The 22744-nt window shown below is 46.5% G+C and overlaps 1 protein-coding gene across 1 annotated transcript in view; it reads left to right on the top strand.

Moving 5' to 3' along the window:
• The first annotated feature begins 3106 nt into the window (after positions 1-3106).
• The window catches only part of PUS7 (pseudouridine synthase 7), a 69452-nt gene continuing 49814 nt past the window's right edge, over positions 3107-22744 (top strand). The window contains exons 1-4 of the mRNA XM_023183108.2: positions 3107-3326; positions 17862-18291; positions 20450-20534; positions 20667-20768. Coding sequence (XP_023038876.1) covers positions 3206-3326; positions 17862-18291; positions 20450-20534; positions 20667-20768 — 738 coding nt within the window. The 5' untranslated portion in view covers positions 3107-3205. The remainder of the gene's footprint in view (positions 3327-17861; positions 18292-20449; positions 20535-20666; positions 20769-22744) is intronic.

The following is a 22744-nucleotide window of genomic DNA, read 5'->3' as shown; positions in this document are numbered from 1 at the left end:
CCGAGTAGCTGGGACTATAGGCACGTGCCACCACACCCAGTTAATTTTTGCATTTTTAGTAGAGACGGGGTTTCATCATGTTGGCCAGGATGGTCTTGATTTCTTAGCCTCGTGATCTGCCTGCCTCAGCCTTCCAAAGTGATGGGATTACAGGCATGAGTCACCGTGCCCAGCCTCTCAGAGATTTTTTTTCCCGAGGCTTTGCTTTTTTAGAGCAGTTTTAGGTTACAGCAAAATTGAGAGGAAGATATAGAAATTTCCCATATATCTCCTGACCTCACACGTGCATAGCCTCTCCCCCACCAAAGTGGTGCATTTGTGATAACTGATGAACCTACAGTGACACATTATGACCCAGAGTCCATAGTTTACATTAGTCTTAGTGTTATAGATCAGGAGTCCCCAACCTTTTTGGCACCGGGACTGGTTTCATGGAAGATATTTTTTCCTTGGACTAGGGGATAGGAATGGGTTTCAGGATGAACTGTTCCACCTCAGATTGTCAGGCATTAGATTCTCACAAGGTGCACGCAACCCAGATCCCTCACATGTGCGGTTCACAATAGGGTTCTCGCTCCTATCAGAATCTAATCCCACCGCTGATCTGACAGGAGGCAGAGCTCAGGCGGGAATGCTGCAATGCAGCCTGGTTCCCAAAAGGCCACACTGACTGGTACGGGTCCACGGCTTGTGGGGCTGGGGACCCCTGTTGTAGATTTTATGGGCTTGGACAAATGTGTCATGACATGCAGCCACCATTACAGTATCATACAGAATAGTTTCACTTCCCTAAAAACTCTCTGTGCTCCACCTATTCATCCTTCCCTTTCTCCTAACCCCTGGCGACCACTAATTTTATTACTGTCTTATATAGTTTCACCTGTTTTAGAATGTCATTTTGTCATTTAGTTGGATTCATATAGTGAGTGTCCTTTTCAGATTTGGTATTTTTTTTGTTTTGTTTTGTTTGTTTGTTTGTTTGTTTCTAGACAGTCTTGCTCTGTCACCCAGGCTGGGGTGCAATAGCATGATCCCGACTCACCCCAACCTCTACTTCCCAGGTTCAAGCAATTCTCCTGCCTCAGCCTACCGCATAGCTGGGATTACAGGTGTGTGCCACCACGCCCGGCTAATTTTTTGTATTTTTGGTAGAGACGGGGTTTCACCATGTTGGCCAGGCTGGTCTCAAATTCCTCACCTCAAATGATCCACCTGCCTCAGCCTCACAACATGCTGTGATTATAGGCCTGAGCCACCATGCCTGGCCCAGATTGGTTTCTTTCACTTAGTCATATGCATTTAAGGCCAGGCATGGTGGCTCATGCCTGTAATCCCAGAACTTTGGGAGGCCAAGGTGGGTGGATCACCTTACTTATTTATATCTCAAAATAAATAAATTAAATAAAAAATATTCATTTAAGTTTCCTCCATGTCTTTTCATGGCTTGCTAAGATCATTTCTTTTTGACACCAAATAATATTCCATTGTTTGGATATAGCACAGTTTATTCAGCTACTGAAGGACATCTTGGTCTTTTTTTTTTTTTTTGAGATAGTCTCGCTCTGTCATTTAGGTTGGAGTGCAATGGTATGATCTCGGCTCACCGCAACCTCTGCCTCCTGGGTTCAAGCGATTCTCTGCCTCAGCCTCCCAAGTAACTGGGATTACAGGCATCCACCACCACGCCCGGCTAATTTTTGTATTTTTAGTAGAGATGGGGGTTTCACCATATTGGCCAGGCTGGTCTCGAACTCCTGACCTCGTGATCCGCCCACCTCAGCCTCCCAAAGTGCTGGGATTACAGGCCTGAGCCACTACGCCCGGCTGGTAATAGTATATTTCACTGTGTAAAAAACAAAAAAACAAAAACAAATTGGGCAGGGGGTAATCCCAGAACTTTGAGAGGCCTAGGCAGGCAAATCACTTGAGGTCAGGAGTTCGAGGCCAACAGGCAAAACCCCATCAAAAAAATTAGCCTGGCATGATGTCAAGTGCTTGTGGGCCCAGCCCCTCGGGAGGCTGATGCAGGAGAATTGCTTGAACACTGCAACAGAGTGAGACTCTCTCTCAAACAAAACAAAACAAAACAAAAAACTATTAGAGGCCGGGCGTGGTGGCTGAGGCCTGTAATCCCAGCACTTTGGGAGGCTGAGGCGGGCAGATCACAAAGTCAGGAGCTCGAGACCAGCCTGGCCAACATAGTGAAACCCCGTCTACTAAAAATACAAAAAATTAGCCGGGCGTGGTGGCACGCACCAGTAATCCCAGCTACTCGGGAGGCTGAGGCAGGAGAATCGCTTGAACCCAGGAGGCGGAAGTTGCAGTGAGCCACGATTGTGCCATTGCATGCACTCCAGCCTGGGCGACAGAGCAAGACTCCATCTCAAACAACAAACAAACAAACAGAAACTATTAGAGCCTGGGCAACATAGTGAAACCTTGTCTCTACCCCCGACCCCCCCAAAAATTAGCCTGGGTGTGGTGGGATGCACCTGTAGTCCCAGCTACTTGGGATACGGAAGTGGGAGGATTGCTTGAGCCTGGGAGGTCGAGGCTGCAGTGAACTGTGTTCGTGCCACCGCTCTCCAGACTGTGCGACAGAGCGAGACTCTTTCAAAACCAAACCAAACCAAAACAAAAAAAAAACCTATGATCCGGTTTCTTGAAGCAGATCCTATCGGGAACCATCAAGCCAGAACGGTAAGAAGTAGGAAGATGGTGCTTTTAGATCCACTACATTCCCAGGATCAAATGTAGAACAATATTTAGTCCCTAAAGTGATTCCCTTTTCATTATTGTTAACTGCGTGGTCGGTGCAACATGAAAAGGCCACAACTATATGGAGGAAACACTTCTTAGAATACAATCCCAAAGGAGGCAATCGCTGCCTTAGACTTCCTAAAGATCTAAAGCACTATTAGATGCTTGGTGAAATCGCTCTCTGCGGCAGGTGCGACTAAGGCGCGGTCGCGAGGGAAATCCGGAGTGAGCGCGCGCAGACCGGGCGTCAGCGTTGGGGTGCTCCGTGGCTAGCAGGCCGCTCCGAGGTGGCGGGCCGGGGGCGGGGCCGGCGACGGCGAGCAGACTCCACCCCCGGGGCGGGTCCAGCCGGGCCGCGACGCGTTCCTGCGCCGCACGTGTGCGAGCCCGGCCGCCGGTGAGTCGGCTCGAGCGCATATGATTCCAGTCGCCGAACGCGCTGCCTATGCCTGGGCGCCCTAGTTGCTGGCTCCTCCGAGTGGCCTTCGCCGCCCTTCTGCGCCCCGACCAGAGCGCTGGCTACGTCGCTGTCCGACCCACGCCGCGCTCGCGCTCCCAAGCTCTGGGTAAGTGCGCGGCCTCCCCGCGGCCGCTAGGGCTCCTCGGCCAGCTCCTTGGCCCGGCCCGGGCCCCAGCCCCAGAGCCCCGCCCCAAGAGGCAGTGCGGACTGGGAAGGCGGCCCCGCAGTGGTAGGAGCCCGCGGCGCCTCCATTATGGATCGCGTCCACGGGAGCACGGTTGGAACCTGGCGGGTCCTGCGCTTCGGCGGTGCAGGCGCCGCTCTCCGCTCTCCGCTCTCCGCTCCCCGCTCCCCGCTCCCCGCTCCCCTCTCCCCTCTGCCCTCCACCCTGTGCCCGACCGGTCGTCCGGAGGCGCCGCGCCCGCGCGCTCCCCTCCTCCCCGCGCGGCGCTATCAGCTGGGGGCCCCCTTCCCACTCCTCCCTTTCTTTGCCCGGGACGCTCCCTAAACTCTTGTTTTTCGGTCAGAGGAAAACTGGCCCCGAAGCCCTTCACGGTGCCATTGGTTCGCCGCGTCTGCCTTCTATGGGTCCAGCCCACGTGTTCCACCCCTGTATCCTGCGTCGCCGCTCACTGGGAGCCTACTAGGCGCCACGCGGGCTCTGGGGACTGCTTGCTTTGTATGCATTTCCCAGAGTGGGAGTGAGCGGGCTGCAGAGTGCTTTCGCCAGCCCTCACGCTGGGTGAATGCTTAACGAATGGATGGAGGTGCTGCTGTGCAAGCTGAAATTCGAGTCCTCCTCGTCAATCCTGCGCAGAGGGGTTTATAAGCACATCTTCGTTGCCTGCCGAGTAGGGTTGGCAAAGACTTTAGCTTTTCAAATATTTGGTCCCGTCAGACCACTTTTTTTTTCCATTCCAAAAATAAAGGGTTACTAAGGTTCCCCGCACCCCACGCCCCCGCCCCATCCCCAAGACTCTAATCATCTATTAAATGACTATGCCCCATTGGTCTGGGGGTGCCTTGACTGTTGAGGGAATCTGTCGAAAATCAGACTGTACAACACCATTGAAAAGGGGATGGTTAGGCAATTATTATGTTCAAACATTGGAAAGTAGCCAACGGTACGTACTTAACAACTCCTTGTGAACGTGTTTTTGTTTTTTTATTTTTATTTTTTCATTTTTTTGAGACAGAGTTTTGCTCTTGTTGCCCAGGCAAGAGTGCAGTAGCGTGATCATAGCTCACTGCAGCTTTGGACTCCTGGGCTCAAGCAGCCCTCCCACCTCAGCTTCCCAAGTAGCTGGGACTATAGGTATGTGCCAACACACAGGGTCTTGCTGTGTTGCCCAGCCTGGCCTCAAACTCTGGCCTTAAGCAATCCTCCTGCTTTGACCTCCCAAAGTGCTGGAATTACAGGCTTGAGCCACCACACTCGGCCTTGAACATGTCTTTATTTATTGATTTATTTTTTTAGACAGAGTCTCATTCCATCACCCAGGCTGGAGTGTAATGGCGCGATCTTCGCTCACTGCAACCTCCGCCTACTAGGTTCAAGCGATTCTCCTGCCTCAGCCTCTGGAGTAGCTGGGATTACACGTGCACGTCACCACGTCCAGCTAGTTTTTGCATTTTTAGTAGAGATGGGGTTTCACTATGTTGGCCAGGCAGGTCTTGAACTTCAGACTTCAGGTAATCCATCCGCCCCAGCCTCCCGAAGTGCTGGGATTACAGACGTGTGCCACCACACCCGGCCTTGAACGTGTCTTCTGATAGAGGCAGGGGCATGCATGTACTGTATTAATGAAACAGTATTTTTCCTTACCTAGGAAAGGGAGAGAACAATCCAACTGATCATTCTGTCAACTAAGTTTGCTCCGGTTTCCAGTCCTTTACACGTACTATTTGGAGCTGTCCTCATACACATCTTTTCCTGTCTGGTTCTTCCTTGTCTTTGCTCAGAAGTCTCCTCCTTAGACGAGACATCACTGAAGAGCACCCCTCTTACCCTCAGCCCCTTACCCTGCTTTAATTCCCTTACCTTGCTTTAATTCTTTGGAGCTTGCATGTCCTGAGATTAATTTTATTTTGTTCCCAAATGTATTTTCAAATACATTGTAAGCTCCGTGAGGACAGGAAATTTACCCTTTTCTTCCAATGCCTACAGCAATGCCAGACACATAGGACACTTGCTCAGTAAATATTTGCAGAATGAATGACCCTCATAGACTTAATGATTTTGCATATTAGAATGCAGTGTGTCTGCCAGGCCTGGTGACATCATGCCTGTAATCCCAGCACTCTGGGAGGCGAGGCGGGCAACTTGTTTGAGGTCAGGTCAGAAGTTTGAGACCATCCTGGCCAACATGGCGAAACCCCCTCTCTACTAGAAATACAAAAATTAGCTGGATGTGGTAATTTTAGCCCACGCCTGTAATCCCAGCTACTTGGGAGGCTGAGGCAGGAGAATTGCTGGAACCCTGGAAGCGGAGATTGCAGTGAGCCAAGATTGCACCACTGCACTCCTGCCTGGGCGACAGAGGAAAACTCTGTCTCCAAAAAAAAAAAATTAGTGTGTTCTCTGTGCTCTGGCCCTAAAGAAAATGCTCACTATTGTGAGAGCTATAGAGATTACTGATAATTTGCAGGGGATGGAGGAAAGATGTATTTAGAAAATGAAAGTTGTGGATGGTTTTCAAAGATAATATGATAGAATTAAGACTAATGGCTGTTTTTGTAGGCTGGGTGCAGTGGCTCAGGCCTGTAATCCCAGCACTTTGGGAGACTGAAGCAGGTGAATCACGAGGTCAGGAGTTCGAGACAATCCTGGCTGACACGGTGAAACCCCATCTCTACTAAAAATACAAAAAATTAGCCTGGCTTGGTGGTGGGTGCCTGTAATCCCAGCTACTCAGGAGGCTAAGGCAGAAGAATCTTGTGTACCCGAGAGGCAGAGGTTGTAGTGAGCCGAAATTGCGCCACTGCACTCCAGCTTGGGCAACAGAGTGAGACTGTGTCTCAAAAAATGAATAAATAAATAATTAAATAATAATAAAAAGACTAATGGCTGTTTTTCTGATTTTTTTTTGGAAGAATTAATTAATAAGGGACTGTTTGACCTGGGCAGTGGCGCACATCTGTAATCCCAGCTGAGGCAGGTGGATCGCTTGAGCTTAGGAGTTTGAGACCCGTGGGCAACATGGCAAAACCCTGCCTCTACAAAAAATACACAAATTAAAGCCTGTAATCCCAGCACTTTGGGAGGCCGAGATGGACGGATCACGAGGTCAGGAGATCAAGACCATACTGGCTAACACAGTGAAACCCCGTCTCTACTAAAAATACAAAAAACTAGCCGGGCGAGGTGGCAGGCGCCTGTAGTCTCAGCTACTCGGGAGGCTGAGGCGGGAGAATGGCATAAACCCGGGAGGTGGAGCTTGCAGTGAGCCGAGATCTGGCCACTGCACTCCAGCCTGGGTGGCAGAGCGAGACTCCGTCTCAAAAAGAAAAAAAAAACACAAATTAACTGGGCTTGGTGGCACATGCCTGTAGTCCCAGTTACTTGGGTGGCTGAAGTGGGAGGATCGCTTGAGCTGGGAGGTTGAGGTTGCACTGAGCCAAGATCACACCACTGCACTCCAGCCTGGGTAACAGAGTGAGACCCTGTCTCAAAAGTAAATAAATAAACAAATAAACATACAAGAGACTGTTGTTAGTGTTATATTAAAATTTTGAAAATGCTAAACTTAATTTTTATTATAGGTATAGAGGATTTTATTTATTTTTTGAGACAAGGTCCCTCTGTCACCCAGGCTGAAGTGTGGTGGCACCATCGCAGCTTACTGTGGCCTGGACCTCCTGGGCGCAATGGATCCTCCCACCTCAGCATCGCAAGTAACTGGAACTACAGGTGCATGCCACCTTGCCCAGCTTATTTTTATTTATTTATTTTTTGAGACAGAATCTCCCTCTGTCACCCATGCTGGAGTGCAGTGGCACAATCTTGGCTCACTGCAACCTCCACCTCCCCAGTTCAGGTGATTCTGCTGTCTCAGCCTCCCGAGTAGCTGAGATTACAGGGGCGCACCACCATGCCTGGCTAATTTTTGTATTTTTAGTAGAGATGGGGTTTCTCCATGCTGGCCAGGCTGGTCTTGAATTCTTGACCTTGTGATATGCCCATCTCAGCCTCCCAAAGCGCTGGGATTACAGGCGTGAGACACCACACCAGGCCGCCTGGCTAAGTTTTTAATTTTTTGCAGAGACAGGGTCACACTGTGTTGTCCATGCTGGTCTCAAATTCTTGGTCTCAAGCCACCTGCCTGCCTGCATTTTTTCAGAGACGAGGTCTCCCTCTGTTGCCCAGACTGGAGTGCAGTGGTGTGATCATAACTTACTACAGCCTTAAACTGGTCTCACACAATCCTGCCTCAGCCGCCCTGTTAGCTGGGACTACATGCACACATGCCCAGCTAAGAGTACTTTTTAAAGCTTAGTTGGTAAATCTAGTATTTTAATGAAAAGTGTTTTAAAATATTGTTAAAATTATACTATTTGTATTCTCACTTGTTTCATTTGGAGTACAGAGGAAACAAAACATTATTTTAGCATTCCCTCCGAAGAAATGTGAAGGATTGGCCGGGCGTGGTGGCTCGTGCCTGTGATCCCATCACTTTGGGAGGTCTAGGTGGGCAGATCACCTGAGGTCAAGAGTTCAAGACCAGCCTGGCCAACATGGTAGAAACCCTATCTCTACTAAAAATACAAAAGTTAGCCAGGCGTGGTGGCGCATGCCAGTACTCCCAGCTACTTCGGAGGTGAGGTGGGAGGGTCATTTGAACCCAGGAGGCGGAGGTTGCAGTGAGCAGAGATCACACCACTGCACTCCAGCCTAGGTAACAGAGTAAGACTCTATCTCAAAAAAAAAAAAAAAAAAAGTCAAGGATTTTAAGAAAGTGTCACAGGAGTTCATTCTCTTCTTGGTTATAGCATCAGGCTTTTGATCTATGGAATTTTACTTGACTGTTAAGATACCATCATTACTTTCATGGATAGTGTATTTGTGCAGCATATTTTCTTACGATTTTTTATTTTAAATATGTAAAAAAAAACTCATAAAACTGCCCTCTCCCCCACTTTTCACATGTAGTAACTTGATGTCTTCATTCAAGGTAGAATGCTTGGGCTTTCCTGACTGCAAAACTGATTTCCTTGGACCTGTCACCTTGGGGTAGTCAGGATTGTTTTATCTTTCCAATTTAATTATCTCAGACCTCTTCCGTGTTCATAACATCACCTCTCTCTCCTCTCTCCAACCCTCAATTTAAAAATTATATTCCAGGCTGGGCGCAGTGGCTCACTCCTGTAATCCCAGCACTTTGGGAGGTCGAGGTGGATGGATCACCTGAGATCAGGAGTTCAAGACTGGCCTGACCAACATGGTGAAACCCTGTCTCTACTAAAAATACAAAAATTAGCTGGGTGTGGTGGTGGGCACCTGGGTGTGGTGGCTGAGGCAGGAGAACCACTTGAACCCAGGAGGCAGAGGTTGCTGTGAGCTGAGATCGCGCCATTGCACTCCAGCTTAGGCAACAAGAGCGAAACTCCGTCTCAGAAAAAAAAAAAAAAAGTTATATTCCATTTCAGCTTCCCTTTACGAAAATGACACTAGTTTGAGTTTTGCCTTTCCTAGTCCAGAACTTTGAACAGTTCTTCTGGTAAATATGCTCTCAGCTTTTAGGCCTATAGGATAGAACTTAGAAAAATATATATTAAGTGATTTAAAAATCATTGGTACTGTATATGCTTTAATTATTAATTTGGGTTGGTCACGGTGGCTCACGCCTGTAATCCCAACACTTTGGGAGGCCAAGGTGGGTAGATCACTTGAGGGCAGGAGTTTGAGACTAGCCTGGCCAACCTGGTAAAACCTTGTCTTCACTAAAAATACAAAAATTAGGCCAGGTGCGGTGGCTCACGCCTGTAATCCCAGCACTTTACGAGGCTGAGGTGGGCGGATCACCAGGTCAGGAGTTTGAGACCAGCCTAACCAACGTGGTGAAACCCCGTCTCTACTGAAAATACAAAAAGTTGGTGGCAGGCGCCTGTAATCCCAGCTACTCAGGAGGCTGAGGCAGGAGAATCGTTTGAACCCAGGAAGTGGAGGTTGCAGTGAGCCGAGAACACGCCACTGCACTCCAGCCTGGGCGACAGAGTGAGACCCTGTCTCAATAAATAAATAAATAAAAATAAAATAAAATAGTTAGCCGGGCCCAGCTACTCAGGAGGCTGAGGTGTGAAAGTTGCTTGAACTCAGGAGTTGGCGGTTGCAGTGAGCTGAGATTGTACCACTGCACTCCAGCCTGGGCAACAGCAAGACTCTCTGTCAAAAAAAATTAATTTGTCTATGGTAGGGCCATTGAGTTAAATAATGAAAAATGTAATTTCATTTGAAATTTAAAAGTGAGTTTAGTTAATGCTCTTGTCTTTACAGTTAGATATGTCAAGAAAAAGAGATCAGACAAATGCCCACAAATATCAAGAAAAAGACTGGCAATTAAAGGCCTGTTGTCAACCTAAAATAATTAAAAGCGTCAGAATCTAGTATAAAGAGAAATTTTTCAAGTGCACAGTTTGAGGATGTCCCACCTGGAAACACCAGTTCTAAAATAATAGAGTCAAAGTTCTGAAGTAGGGAAGTTTTGGTTTTGTATAGGCAGAGACAGGAGTTTTTAGCAGGATTACAACATTTTTCATATAGGGTTGGCACATGGTTACTGCAATTTGATTGGTTATAGGCAGTGTTTCTTTTTGGGGAGAGTACACTGGGGAAGGTGTAATAGTTATGGGTTTTCTGTCATATGGTTTGAGCATAAGCAGGACACCAAAGGGAAACTTTCTCTCTAACAAGAGTGTTAATTAAGAATTTTTAGTCATTGTATAGAACAGGAAAAATGAAAGTGAGCCAATCTGTAATCTGAGAAACAGAAATGGTAACCATATGTGACTCAGATAATGGTCACATCTCTCTCAAGGCTTAAAAACTGTTTTGGGGATTCCAACAGCTTTTAGATTCTGTTTCTTTTTTCTTTTTTTTTTTTTTTTTGAGACGGAGTCTCGCTCTGTTGCCCAGGCTGGAGTGCAGTGGCACCATCTTGGCTCACTGCAACCTCTGCCTCCCAGGTTCACGCTGTTCTCCTGCCTCAGCCTCCGGAGTAGCTGGGACTACAGGCGCCCGTCAATCAAGCCCAGCTAATTTTTTGTATTTTTAATAGAGAGGGGGTTTCACTGTGTTAGCCAGGATAGTCTTTTTTTTTTGAGGCAGAGTCTTGCTCTGTCGCCCGGACTGGAGTGCAGTGGCCGGATCTCGGCTCACTGCAAGCTCCGCCTCCCGGGTTTATGCCATTCTCCTGCCTCAGCCTCCCGAGTAGCTGAGACTACAGGCGCCCGCCACCTCGCCCGGCTAGTTTTTGTATTTTTAGTAGAGACGGGGTTTCACCGTGTTAGCCAGGATGGTCTCCATCTCCTGACCTTGTGATCCGCCCGTCTCGGCCTCCCAAAGTGCTGGGATTACAGGTTTGAGCCACCGCGCCCGGCCCAGCCAGGATAGTCTTGATCTCCTGACCTTGTGATCCGCCTGCCTCAGCCTCCAGAGTGCTGTGATTACAGACGTGAGCCACCGCACCTGGCCAGATTGTGTTTATGTTCATACTGTTTATTTGATGCCATTGGCAGTGTTTGAGGATCTCTTAAAATTCAGTGGTACTTCAAAGAGAGAACTATGTTTAATTATTAGCCCAGAAAACAAGAAACAAGTTTTTTTTTTTTTTTTTGAGATGAAGTCTCGCTCTCATCCCCCAGGCTAGAATGCAATAGGTAGCTGGGGTTACAGGCACCTGCCACCACGCCCAGCTAATTTTTGTATTTTGTTTTGTTTTTTTTGAGACGGAGTCTCGCTCTGTCACCCAGGCTGGAGTGCAGTGGCCGGATCTCAGCTCACTACAAGCTCCGCCTCCCGGGTTCACGCCATTCTCCTGCCTCAGCCTCCCGAGTAGCTGGGACTACAGGCGCCCGCCACCTCGCCCAGCTAGGTTTTTTTTTTTGTATTTTTTAGTAGAGACGGGGTTTCACCGTGTTAGCCAGGATGGTCTCGATCTCCTGACCTCGTGATCCGCCCGTCTCGGCCTCCCAAAGTGCTGGGATTACAGGCTTGAGCCACCGCGCCCGGCCTTAATTTTTGTATTTTTAGTAGAGATGAGGTTTCATCTTGTTGGGCAGGCGGGTCTCAAACTCTTGACCTCAAGTGATCCGCCTGCCTTGGCCTCCCAAAGTGCTGGGATTACAGGCGTGAACCACTGCGCCTGGCCAGCTTTTTTTCTTTTTGTAAACTTCTCTGGACACAACAATACAGTTCTGCTGTGTAAATCATCCATAATAACTATTAAGGACTAACAGTTGAATAAGAGGAGCTATTACAGACCTTTGGCCAAGTCATCATATTTTACTTTCACAGAGAAAAGAAACAGGCTTTGAGAGGTTAAGTCACCCACTTAGTAAATGGCAAAACCTTGATCTGGCTCCAAGATTGTTGAGAGGTGGAGGCCTGATGTTTTTTCTGCATAAGGGAAGGAGGTGAATATTTTGCTGTGAATTCCCTGTGCCAAGCTGTGTGAATGGCTGTTATTGGCCACTCTTCTTTACTGAGAGTTCTGGCCTCTGGAAGGGCATCAGGATTTCCTGGTAGAGCTGTGATGCCAGCTGGGAAGTTTGTATGGTCTTTGGGGAGCCATTGCAGGTTTTTGGTAAGGGCGTATGTGACACAGTGTGATGAGTGCCCACAGGTCATCTCCACTGGGATGTCTCCCCAGGCACCTGCAACACCTCAGGACTATAGGTGGGCTCATCTTCCAACACCTGCTCTTCTTTCTGGGGCCCTTATATCAGAAGACCACCACTGTCCCCAAGGATGGAGACTCGAGTCATCCTGAAGTCCTTTCCTCCCCCATTGTCACCTTCTCCTGTCCCTGCTACTACTTCCTAAATGTTCTTGAAAGTTGCCTTTTTCTATCTCCCTTGCTTCAGCCTTAGATCAGATTATATTAATTTCTTGCCTAGATTACAGCTGTACCCTCTTACCTGGTCTTACTGCCTAACCCCAGTTTCTCTTCAAAGGGGTACCACAGAATCTTAGTAAATTACAAATCCAGTGCTGCTCTGGTTTTCAGGATGTACTTCCTCCTTGTAGCCTCTTGTGGCCTCCGCCCCCTTCCTAGCTGTAACTCCAGACTCTCTTTGTATGTCTAACCCCCAAAGTGGGCGATGAGTTCTTTTGCTCTTCCAGCACTCTGTGAGCTCCCACGCCCCCATACCTTTGCACATACTGTACCTGTGACCCCAAATGCCCTTCTGCTTTTCCTTCCTCTTCCTCACGCCTCAAAATTTGACCCAGGCGTTGTAGTCTTTGGTTAGGTTTTGTGTTTGGCGTGTTCTCCTGGTCCTTGTGTAAGCCCTGGTCCATTTTTGTCTCCTTCACTTGTACAAAACCTCTGAGGGTAGTTTTGTTGCTATAAGGTGAGAGTGAAATCATATCAGCATTTCATAAACCAGTATTGTTTTTTTGACTACACCTGTTAGGACAAAGAGTAAGTGCTTTCTTCTTTGAATTAAGTATACTTTTCTGTAACTACAGTTGGGGTCTACTTCTATTCCAGTTTCAGTTTTTTCCATTTTCTGTATTTAATTTCTTGTCTTTCAAAGGAAAAATTTTTTTTTTTTGAGACGGAATCTCCCTCTGTCACCGAGGTTGGAGTGCGGCGGTGCAGTCTTGACTCACTGCAACCTCCGCCTCCCAGGTTCAAGTGATTCTCCTGCCTCAGCCTCCTGAGTAGCTGGGATTATAGGCGTGTGCCACCATGCCTGGCTAATTTTTTGTATTTCTAGTGGAGACGGGGTTTTACCATGTTGGTCAGGCTGGTCTCAAACTCCTGACCTTGTGATCCACCCGACCTTGTGATCCACCCGCCTTGTAATCCCTGCTGGGATTACAGGCATGAGCCACTGTACCCAGCCACCAGAAATTGTTTTTTTTTTTTATTTGATTTTTTTTTTTTTTGAGACGGAGTCTTGCTCTGTCGCCCAGGCTGGAGTGCAGTGGCACGATCTCGGCTCACTGCAAGCTCCACCTCCCGGGTTCACGCCATTCTCCTGGCTCAGCCTCCTGAGTAGCTGGGACTACAGGCGCCCGCCACCGCGCCCGGCTTATTTTTTGTATTTTTAGTAGAGACGGGGTTTCACCATGGTCTTGATCTCCTGACCTTGTGATCCGCCCGCCTCGGCCTCCCGAAGTGCTGGGATTACAGGCTTGCGCCACCGCGCCTGGCCTAGAAATTGTTTTAACTGATATTTTTTTCAATCCCTTCTCTCCTATTTTTTGTAGCTGTCATGATACTTTGTTTTGTTTTGTTTTGTTTGAGATGGAGACTCACTCTGTCGCCTAGGCTGGAGCACAGTGGCATGATCTTGACTCAGTGCAACCTCTGTCTCCTGGGTTCAAATGATTCTCCTGCCTCAGCCTCCCAAGCAACTGAGCTTACAGGTGTGTGCCCTCACACCCAGCTAATTTTTGTATTTTTTAGTAGAGAGGGGTTTCACCGTGTTGGCCAATCTGGTCTCAAACTTCTGAACTCAGGTGATCCACCCACCTCGACCTCCCAAAGTGCTGAGATTTCAGGCGTGAGCCACCGCGCCAGGCCTGAGCCACACTGCCCAACCACTTTTTTTTTTTAATGAAAATTTATTCTTAAGTGTACAACAGGCTCCAAGACCATACTTCAACTAGCTATAGGTGGCAAAAGATGTTATGGCAGGGAATACAGATGTTTAAACAGGAATGGGGCCAGATGCACTGGCTCATGCCTGAAATCTCAGCACTTTGGGAGGCCGAGACCAGCCTGGCCAACATGGTGAAACCCCGTCTCTACTAAAAATACAAAAAATTGGCCGGGCGCGGTGGCTCAAGCCTGTAATCCCAGCACTTTGGGAGGCCGAGACGGGCGGATCATGAGGTCAGGAGATCGAGACCATCCTGGCTAACACGGTGAAACCCCGTCTCTACTATAAAAAATACAAAAAACTAGCCGGGCGAGGTGGTGGGCGCCTGTAGTCCCAGCTACTCCGGAGGCTGAGGCAGGAGAATGGCGTGAACCCGGGAGGCGGAGCTTGCAGTGAGCTGAGATCCGGCCACTGCACTCCAGCCCAGGAGACACAGCAAGACTCCGTCTCAAAAAAACAAAAAAAAAAAAAAAAAAAAAAAAATTAGCTGGGCATAGGGGCGGGCACCTGTAATACCACCTACTAGGGAGGCTGAGGCAGGAGAATCTCTTGAATCTGGGAGGCGGAGGTTGCAGTTGAGCCGAAGACTGCGCCACTGCACTCCAGGCCTAGGTGACAGAGTGAGACGCCATCTCAAAAAAAAAAAGGAATGGAACCAAAGGTCACCTTCGCCTCAAATACAAGGAACAGCTGGCTTTTTGCTGGATTTCTTAATACCACCTGTGACCAGGGGGCCCTTCCCTGTCGCTTTTAGCCCAGGGAGTTTCTTTACTCCTCTTTTATTCTATTTGAAAGACTTATCTTCCTTGTCCATCTTCTTGGCCACTTCCTGAGCTATTTTAGGGGCTCCTTGACACCTGTGAGCCATGCAAGCACACCGTCCCTGCGGTCCTAGCTCACTTACCCTCCCGTCATAATCCTTTTTTGCTTTTACTTTTTGCATGTACTTGTTTTATGATTTTTCTTTTTGTCCTTGATTTTAGACAACAGGGTTAAGATCAAATATGGATTCTTAAAATTTTGTTAATCATCATTATTATTTTTCTGTAGACGCTTATGTAGGTGGCTTTCTTGTTTACCATGCCTTGGAGAAATAACATATTTATTTTCTGCTCATTTGCATTATTTATGGATATGTTTACTAGGTTCATCAGTATGTTAACTTCAGTATCTTGTATATAATTAACATAGAAAAAGTGTTTATCCTTATTTTACCAAGAGCATCAACTTAGGCCAGACATGGTGGCTCACGCCTAAAATCCCAGCACTTTGGGAGCCCAGTGTGGGGAGGTCACTTGAGGTCAGGAGTTCGAGAGCAGCCTGGCCAACATGGTGAACCCCTGTCTCTACCAAAAATTACAAAAATTAGCCAGGCATGGTGGTACATGCCTATGATCCCAGCTACCCGGGAGGCTGAGGTGGGAGGATCGCTTGAGCCCAGGAGGCAGAGGTTGCAGTGAGCTGAGATCATGCCACTGCTCTCAAGCCTGGGCAACAGAGTGAGACCCTGTCTCAAAAATAAAATTAAAATTTGCCATTTTAACCACGTGTACAGTTCAGTAGTGTTAAGTATATTCACATTGTTAGGCAATCACTATCCAGAACTTTTCATCTTGCAGAAGTATATCTCTATAACCCCTGTATGACACCTCCCCGTTCCTTTTTTTAATGTGGTATGGCATAGGTATGGCTTTCATGTCAGTAAGAGTGGTTATACAATATTTTATTTTATTATTATTACTATTTTTTTTTTTTGAGATGCAGTTTTACTCTTGTTGCTCAGGCTGGAGTGCAAAGGCGCAATCTTGGCTCACCGCAACCTCCATTCCTGGTTTCAAGTGATTCTCCTTTCTCAGTCTCCTGATTAGCTGGGATTATAGGCATGTGCCACCATGCCCGGCTAATTTTGTATTTTTGGTAGAGACAGAGTTTTTCCATGTTGATCAGGCTGGTCTCGAACTCCCGACCTCAGGTGATCTGCCTGCCCCAGCCTCCCAAAGTGTTGGGATTACAGGCGTGTGCCACTGCTCCTGGCCACAATATTTAAACAGTTTTTCGAAAGAATAATACATATATGTCAAACAAGCTTCAAATGATACAACTATGTTAATGAGTGAGAACAGCAAATTTCCCACCTCTGTCCCCAGCCACCACTTCTAGACCCTCTCTTAGAGGTAACTACCTTTCCCAGTTTCTTGTCAATGTTGCTACATATTGTTCAGTTTATGTACCCAAGCTTCCTTGCTCTTAATGTTTTGCTAATATAAAAGCACTGTGGCCAGGCACGGTGGCTCACACCTATATTCCCAACACTTTGGGAGGCCGAAGTGAGAGCATTGCTTGAGCCGAGGAGTTCAAGACCAGCCTGAGCAATAATAGCGAGACCTAGTCTTTACAGAAAAATAAAAATTAAAAAACTAGCCAGGTTTGGTGGCATGCTGCTGTAGTCCCAGCTGCTGGAGAGGCTGAGGCAGGAAGATTGCTTGAGCCCAGGAGTTGAAGTTTGCAGTGAGCTGTGATCATGCCACTGCACACCAGACTGGGTGAAAGAGCCAGACCTTGTCTCTGAAAAAAAGAAAAAGGTATGGAGATGAATATCCTTAGAGCTAAAACTGTAAGCACTTTCTTAATTATTTTCTTAAGATAAATCCCTAAAAGTAGTATTACTGGGTCAAAGAGCATACATATATATATATTTTTTGGAATGAAGTTTCACTTTTGTTGCCAAGCTGGACTGCAGTGTCGCGATCTCGGCTCACTGCAACCTCTGCCTCCTGGGTTCAAGTGATTCTCCTGCCTCAGCCTCCTGAGTAGCTGGGATTACAGGCGCCTGTCACCATGCCTGGCTAATTTGTGATATTTAGTAGAGATGGAGTTTCATCATGTTGACCAGGCTGGTCTTGAACTTCTGATCTCAGGTGATCCACCCGCCTTGGCCTCCCAAAGTGCTGGGATTACAGGCGTGAGCCGCCACGCCCGGTGAGCATACATTTTTTTTTTTTTTTTTTGAGACGGAGTTTTCCTCTGTCACCAGGCTGGAGTGCAATGGTGTGATCTCTGCTCGCTGCAACCTCCTCCTCCTGGGTTCAAGCGATTCTCCTGTGAGTAGCTGGGACTACAGGCAGGTGCCACCACACCCAGCTAGTTTCTGTATTTTTAGTAGAGACGGGGTTTCACCATGTTGGCCGGGATGGTCTCGATATCTTGACCTTGTGATCCGCCCGCCTCAGCCTCCCAAAGTACTGGGATTACAGGTGTGAGCCACTGTGCCTGGCCCCAGCATACATATTTTTGAGGCTTGTGATGCACACTGTCAAATTCCATGCGGAAAGTACTATGGCGGGTTTCTGTCCCACAAAAAGTATATGCTAACATCAGGAAGAATTATTTCTATAAATGATTTTTAGGATCCTATGAACAACATCAACTATGCCTTTATCTGCTGAAACCAACTTCTTTCCTTTTTATTTTTCTTTTTTTTTTTAAGACGATATCTCACTCTGTCACCCAGGCTGGAGTGCAGTGACACGATCTCAACTCACTGCTACCTCTGCCTCCCAGGTTCAAGCGATTCCCCTGCCTCAGCCTCCCAAGTAGCTGGGACTATAGGTGCCTACCACCACACCCAGCTAATTTTTAGTAGAGACGAGATTTCACCATGTTGGCCAGGCTGATCTTGAACTTGTGACCTCAAGTGATCTGCCTGCCTTAACCTCCCCCAAAGTGCTGGGATTACAGGTTTGAGCCACTGCGCCTGGCCTGAAACCAGCTTTTTTATAGGTAATTGTTACTTTCTACTCTTCCCTAACAGGTTTTCTTAAATGTTTTCTTGGAGCCTTAAAGATGGAGATGACAGAAATGACTGGTGTGTCGCTGAAACGTGGGGCCCTGGTTGTCGAAGATAATGACAGTGGGGTCCCAGCTGAGGAGACAAAAAAACAGAAGCTGTCGGAATGCAGTCTAACCAAAGGTCAAGTTGGGCTACAGAATGACTTTCTGTCCATCAGTGAAGACGTGCCTGGGCCTCCTGACACTGTCAGTGCCGGGAAAGGTGGAAAGAATTCTGAGGCTCAGTTGGAAGACGAGGAGGAGGAGGAGGAAGATGGACTTTCAGAGGAGTGCGAGGAGGAGGAATCAGAGAGTTTTGCAGACATGATGAAGCATGGACTCACTGAAGCTGACGTAGGCATCACCAAGTTTGTGAGTTCTCATCAAGGGTTCTCGGGAATCTTAAAAGAAAGGTACATTTAGTTTATGTATAAAGTTATTTTGATTGTATTAGATTTCTTTAGAAAGAAATTAACTTTATATTCTTCCTCTTAGCTTTCTCTCTCCAAGGATTGTTTATACTGCTGGTCAAAATGAATGGATAGGATGAAGGAAACCTACCTGAATAAATAGCCTTGGATTTTTAAATTTTAATTAATTAATTTTTTCCCTTTTTTTGAGAGAGGGTCTCACTCTGTCACCCAGGCTGACATGCAGTGGCACGATCATGCTTCAAATAAATTCATTCATCAGGCGCAGTGGGTCACGCCTGTTATCCCAGCACTTTGGGAGGCCGAGGTGGGTGGATCACTTGAGGTCAGGAGTTTGAGACCAGCCTGGTCAACGTGGTGAAACCACATCTATACTAAAAATACGAAAAATAGCTGGGCGTGGTGATGGGCACCTGTGGTCCCAGCTGGGGAGGCTGAGGCGACATAATTGCTTGAACCCTGGGAGGTGGAGGTTGCAGTGAGCCGAGATCACACCACTGCATTCCAGCCTGGGCAACAGAGCAAGACTCCATCTCAAAAAAATATAAATAAATAAATAAATAAAAATGGTTTCAGGTTTTCTCCTGAGTTTGTTTTATAATCTTAAACTCTTTTTTCATTTGAATGTGCCACAACTATGGTAGAGGAAGGTAGTCTTTGGGGCCAGGTGGATCCCAGTGTGAAGGTCGCTACTTAATAGTTACTTAGCCTCTCTGAACCTCAGCATCCTCATTTAAAAAATGGATCAGGCTAGGCATGGTGGCTAACGCCTGTGAGCCCAGCACTTTGGGAGGCCGAGGCAGGCAGATCACTTGAGGTCAGGAGTTCCAGACCAGCCTGGCCAACATGGCGAAACCCCGTCTTTACTAATAGTACAAAAATTAGCCTGACATGGTGGCACGCGCCTGTAACTCCAGCTAGTTGGTAGGCTGAGGCAGGAGAATCACTTGAACCCAGGAGGTGGAGGTTGCAGTGAGCTGAATCGAGCCACTGCACTCCAGCCAGGGCAACAAAGCAAGACTGTCTCAAAAATAAAAAAAAAAATAGGGCCAGGCACAGTGGCTCACGCCTGTAATCCCAGCACTTTGGGAGGCTGAGGCAGGTGGATCACTAGGTCAGGAGATCGAGACCATCCTGGCTAACACAGTGAAACCCCATCTCTATTAAAAATACAAAAAATTAGCCAGGCATGGTGGCAGGCGCCTGCAGTCCCAGCTACTCGGGAGTTTGAGGCAGGAGAATGGCATGACCCCTGGAGGCGGAGCTTGCAGTAAGCCAAGATCACGCCACTGCACTCCAGCCTGGGCGATAGAGCGAGAATTCATCTAAAAAATCAATAAATAAAAATTTAAAAAAATAAATAAAATAAAATAAAATTTTTAAATGGATCATATTACCACATTGGGGTTGTTGAGGATTTTGAATAATGCGTATAAAATATTTAACATAAAGGTAAGCTTCAGGCTAGTTCATGGTAGACTTACTGGGTTCTGATTGGATTAACCATACACCATATTTTGTAATTTAATGTAGTGTGGACTGTCTGAATAGTCATAGGGTAATGTTAATAAGCTTTTGTTTTTCCATTTCTCTGGAAGAATATTCTAGAAGCTAAGAGGATCTTTAAGTTCTCATATAAAACTTGAGCCAAGGTGTGGTTCAGCATTCATTAAGAAACAAGAAATGGCCAGGTGTGGTGGTTCATGCCTATAATCCCAGCACTTTGGGAGGCCAAGGTGGGAGGATCAGTTGAGGTCAGGAATTTGAGACCAGCCTGGCCAAAATGGTGAAACCCCATTTCTACTACAAATATAAAAATTAGCTGGGCATGGTGGCACGTGCCTGTAATCCCAGCTAGTCAGTAGGCTGAGGCAGGAGAATCACTTGAACCCAGGAGGCAGAGGCTGCAATGAGCAGAGATCGAGCCACTGCACTCCAGCCCGGGCAACAGAGCAAGATTCCATCTCAAAACAAACAAAACACACCCCAGAAAAAATAACTCCATGTGATTTTGCACTGAAGTTTTTTAAAAATTCCTTGTTTTGCACAATAGTAAGGCTTACCGTTGATCAAGTTTATTGTAAAATTAATAGAAAATAGGATGTTAATTATCTGAAAATTCATGTTTTCTTTTCATCAGATACTCCGACTTCGTTGTTCATGAAATAGGAAAAGATGGACGGATCAGCCATTTGAATGACTTGTCCATTCCAGTGGATGAGGAGGTAGAAGTAGCTCTTTAGCAAATGTCACTTTCTGTATAAAAATAGCACTTCCTAGAGATTTAGAAATTTAGAGCTTTACTAAACTTGAATTCTGTGTATGATTCATTGTGAGTTCTCATGGTTCTTTTAAAGGACCCTTCAGAAGACATATTTACAGTTTTGACAGCTGAAGAAAAGCAGCGATTGGAAGAGCTCCAGCTCTTCAAAAATAAGGAAACCAGTGTTGCCATCGAGGTAAATAATGCAAAAATATATGAAAAATTTTTTAGGATTTTAGTTGCTTTTTGGGTGGATGTTAAGTGTTTATGGAAAAAATTACAATGGTTAACAAAGGGTGACTTTGCTCTATTGGATCTAAAGGGTATTACCCTAAAAACTTTTTTTATTGGGGCAAATAACTAGTATCCCAGATAAACTGTAGTCCCCCAAAAGTTACATTTTTGTTTAAAAACATTTTTATTTGGGTACAGTGTTACATGCTACTCCGAAGTCCTAGCTACTCTGAAGGCTGAAGCCAGAGGTTTATTTGAGCCCAGGAATTGAATACTAGCCTGGACAACGTAGTGAGACACCATCTCTGAAAAAAAATTTAGGGACCACAAATTAACAACGACATATGTTGTTTAGAATCACAGAGTAACAGTTGTACCATGTCTGTTGTAACAGGACCACCATTTGCTGCCTGTCAGGTATGTGACCCAGGTCAGATTCTGGCTTCAACGGCTTCTTGGTCTCAGTTGGGACTCTGGGAAGGGGAGAAAATGGGGAAAGGAAGTAGGGGAGCATTTATTTGCTCAACATGGGTCGATTCTGCTGTTGAAGAAAAGAAGAGCTCAGCTACTAAATAGAATAGTAGATGTTGTTGCTAAAACTTTTGTTTGCTGGGCACAGTGACTCACACTTGTAATCCCAGCACTTTGGGATTATCTTGAGGGCGGATCACTTGAGGTCCGGAGTTTGAGACCAACCTGGCCAACATGGCAAAACCCTATCTCTACTAAAAATACAAAAAAATTAGCCGGGTGTGGTAGCGCGGGTCTGTAGTCCCAGCTACTTGGGAGGGTGAGGCAAGAGAATCATTTGAACCTAGGAGACAAAGGTTGCAGTGAGCGGAGATCGAACCACTGCACTCCAGCCTGGGCAACAGAGCGAGACTCTGTATCAAAAAAAAAATTACATTAAATTAATTTTGTACATTTTAATGAGTTATGGGGTTTTTGATTGTCTGAAATTTCCCCTGCCATCACTCCTACTTAGTAAGTGTACTGCAACTTTTCAGAATTCGTTATCTGCCCCTTGTCTCCCTCCCCACCTGAGCTTTCCAAAAGTGTGTGGTATTGCAATGTTAGAAGTCTTCAATTACTGACAAAATCTTTAGACAAAACCTTTAGGCAATGCCAAGAAGAAAATTCCTGGCAGATTTCTAGAGCAATCCAGAAGGATGGTCCAGGTTTCCTTTGCTTGAACAATGCAGAGGTTTATCTTAGGCTTATAATATGTATTTTTGTATACATGTGGTAATATTTACTATTGTCTTAAAAACTGAGGTTTTCCCATCTACTGAAAGTCTTTACGTTTAAAAGGCATAAACTATGGGCAAGTTTCCTCGTTTGTAAAATGAAGATGAAGGACTTTCTGAGTTTTTGAGATCTAAACATGTATTCATATACACAAACTATCATTCTTCTTGCTATCAGTAATTTCAGATCTAGACTCACTTTTTGCTCTGAAGAAGTCATTTACCTGTAATTGTAATGTAGTTTGATGAGTTTTTTTCATTTTTTATTTTCTTGAAGTATCATCAAGTTGCTGGGCACGGTGGCTCATGCCTGTAATCCCAACACTTTGGGAGGCCGAGGCAGGTGTATCACCTAAGGTCAGGAGTTCAAGATCAGCCTGACCAACATGGAGAGACCCCATCTCTACTAAAAATACAAAAAATTATCCGGGCGTGGTGGCGTGTGCCTGTAATCCCAGCTACTCAGGAAGCTGAGGCAGGAGAATCACTTGAACCCTGGAGGTGGAGGTTGCAGTGAGCCAAGATTGTGCCATTGCACTCCAGCTTGGGTAACAAGAGCGAAACTCCGTCTCAAAAAAAAAAGAAAGTTTCATCAAGTTTAGCTAGTAGCAGTTGCAGTGTATCTCGATGTTTTCAGCTTGCAGGTTACAATCCATTAATGGGTCATGAAATCAGTTTAGTAGTGGATCTC

The sequence above is a fragment of the Piliocolobus tephrosceles genome, chromosome 8 (genome assembly GCF_002776525.5).
Source record: "Piliocolobus tephrosceles isolate RC106 chromosome 8, ASM277652v3, whole genome shotgun sequence".
Taxonomy (NCBI): domain Eukaryota; kingdom Metazoa; phylum Chordata; class Mammalia; order Primates; family Cercopithecidae; genus Piliocolobus; species Piliocolobus tephrosceles.
This window is presented reverse-complemented; position numbering and strand designations above follow the sequence as displayed.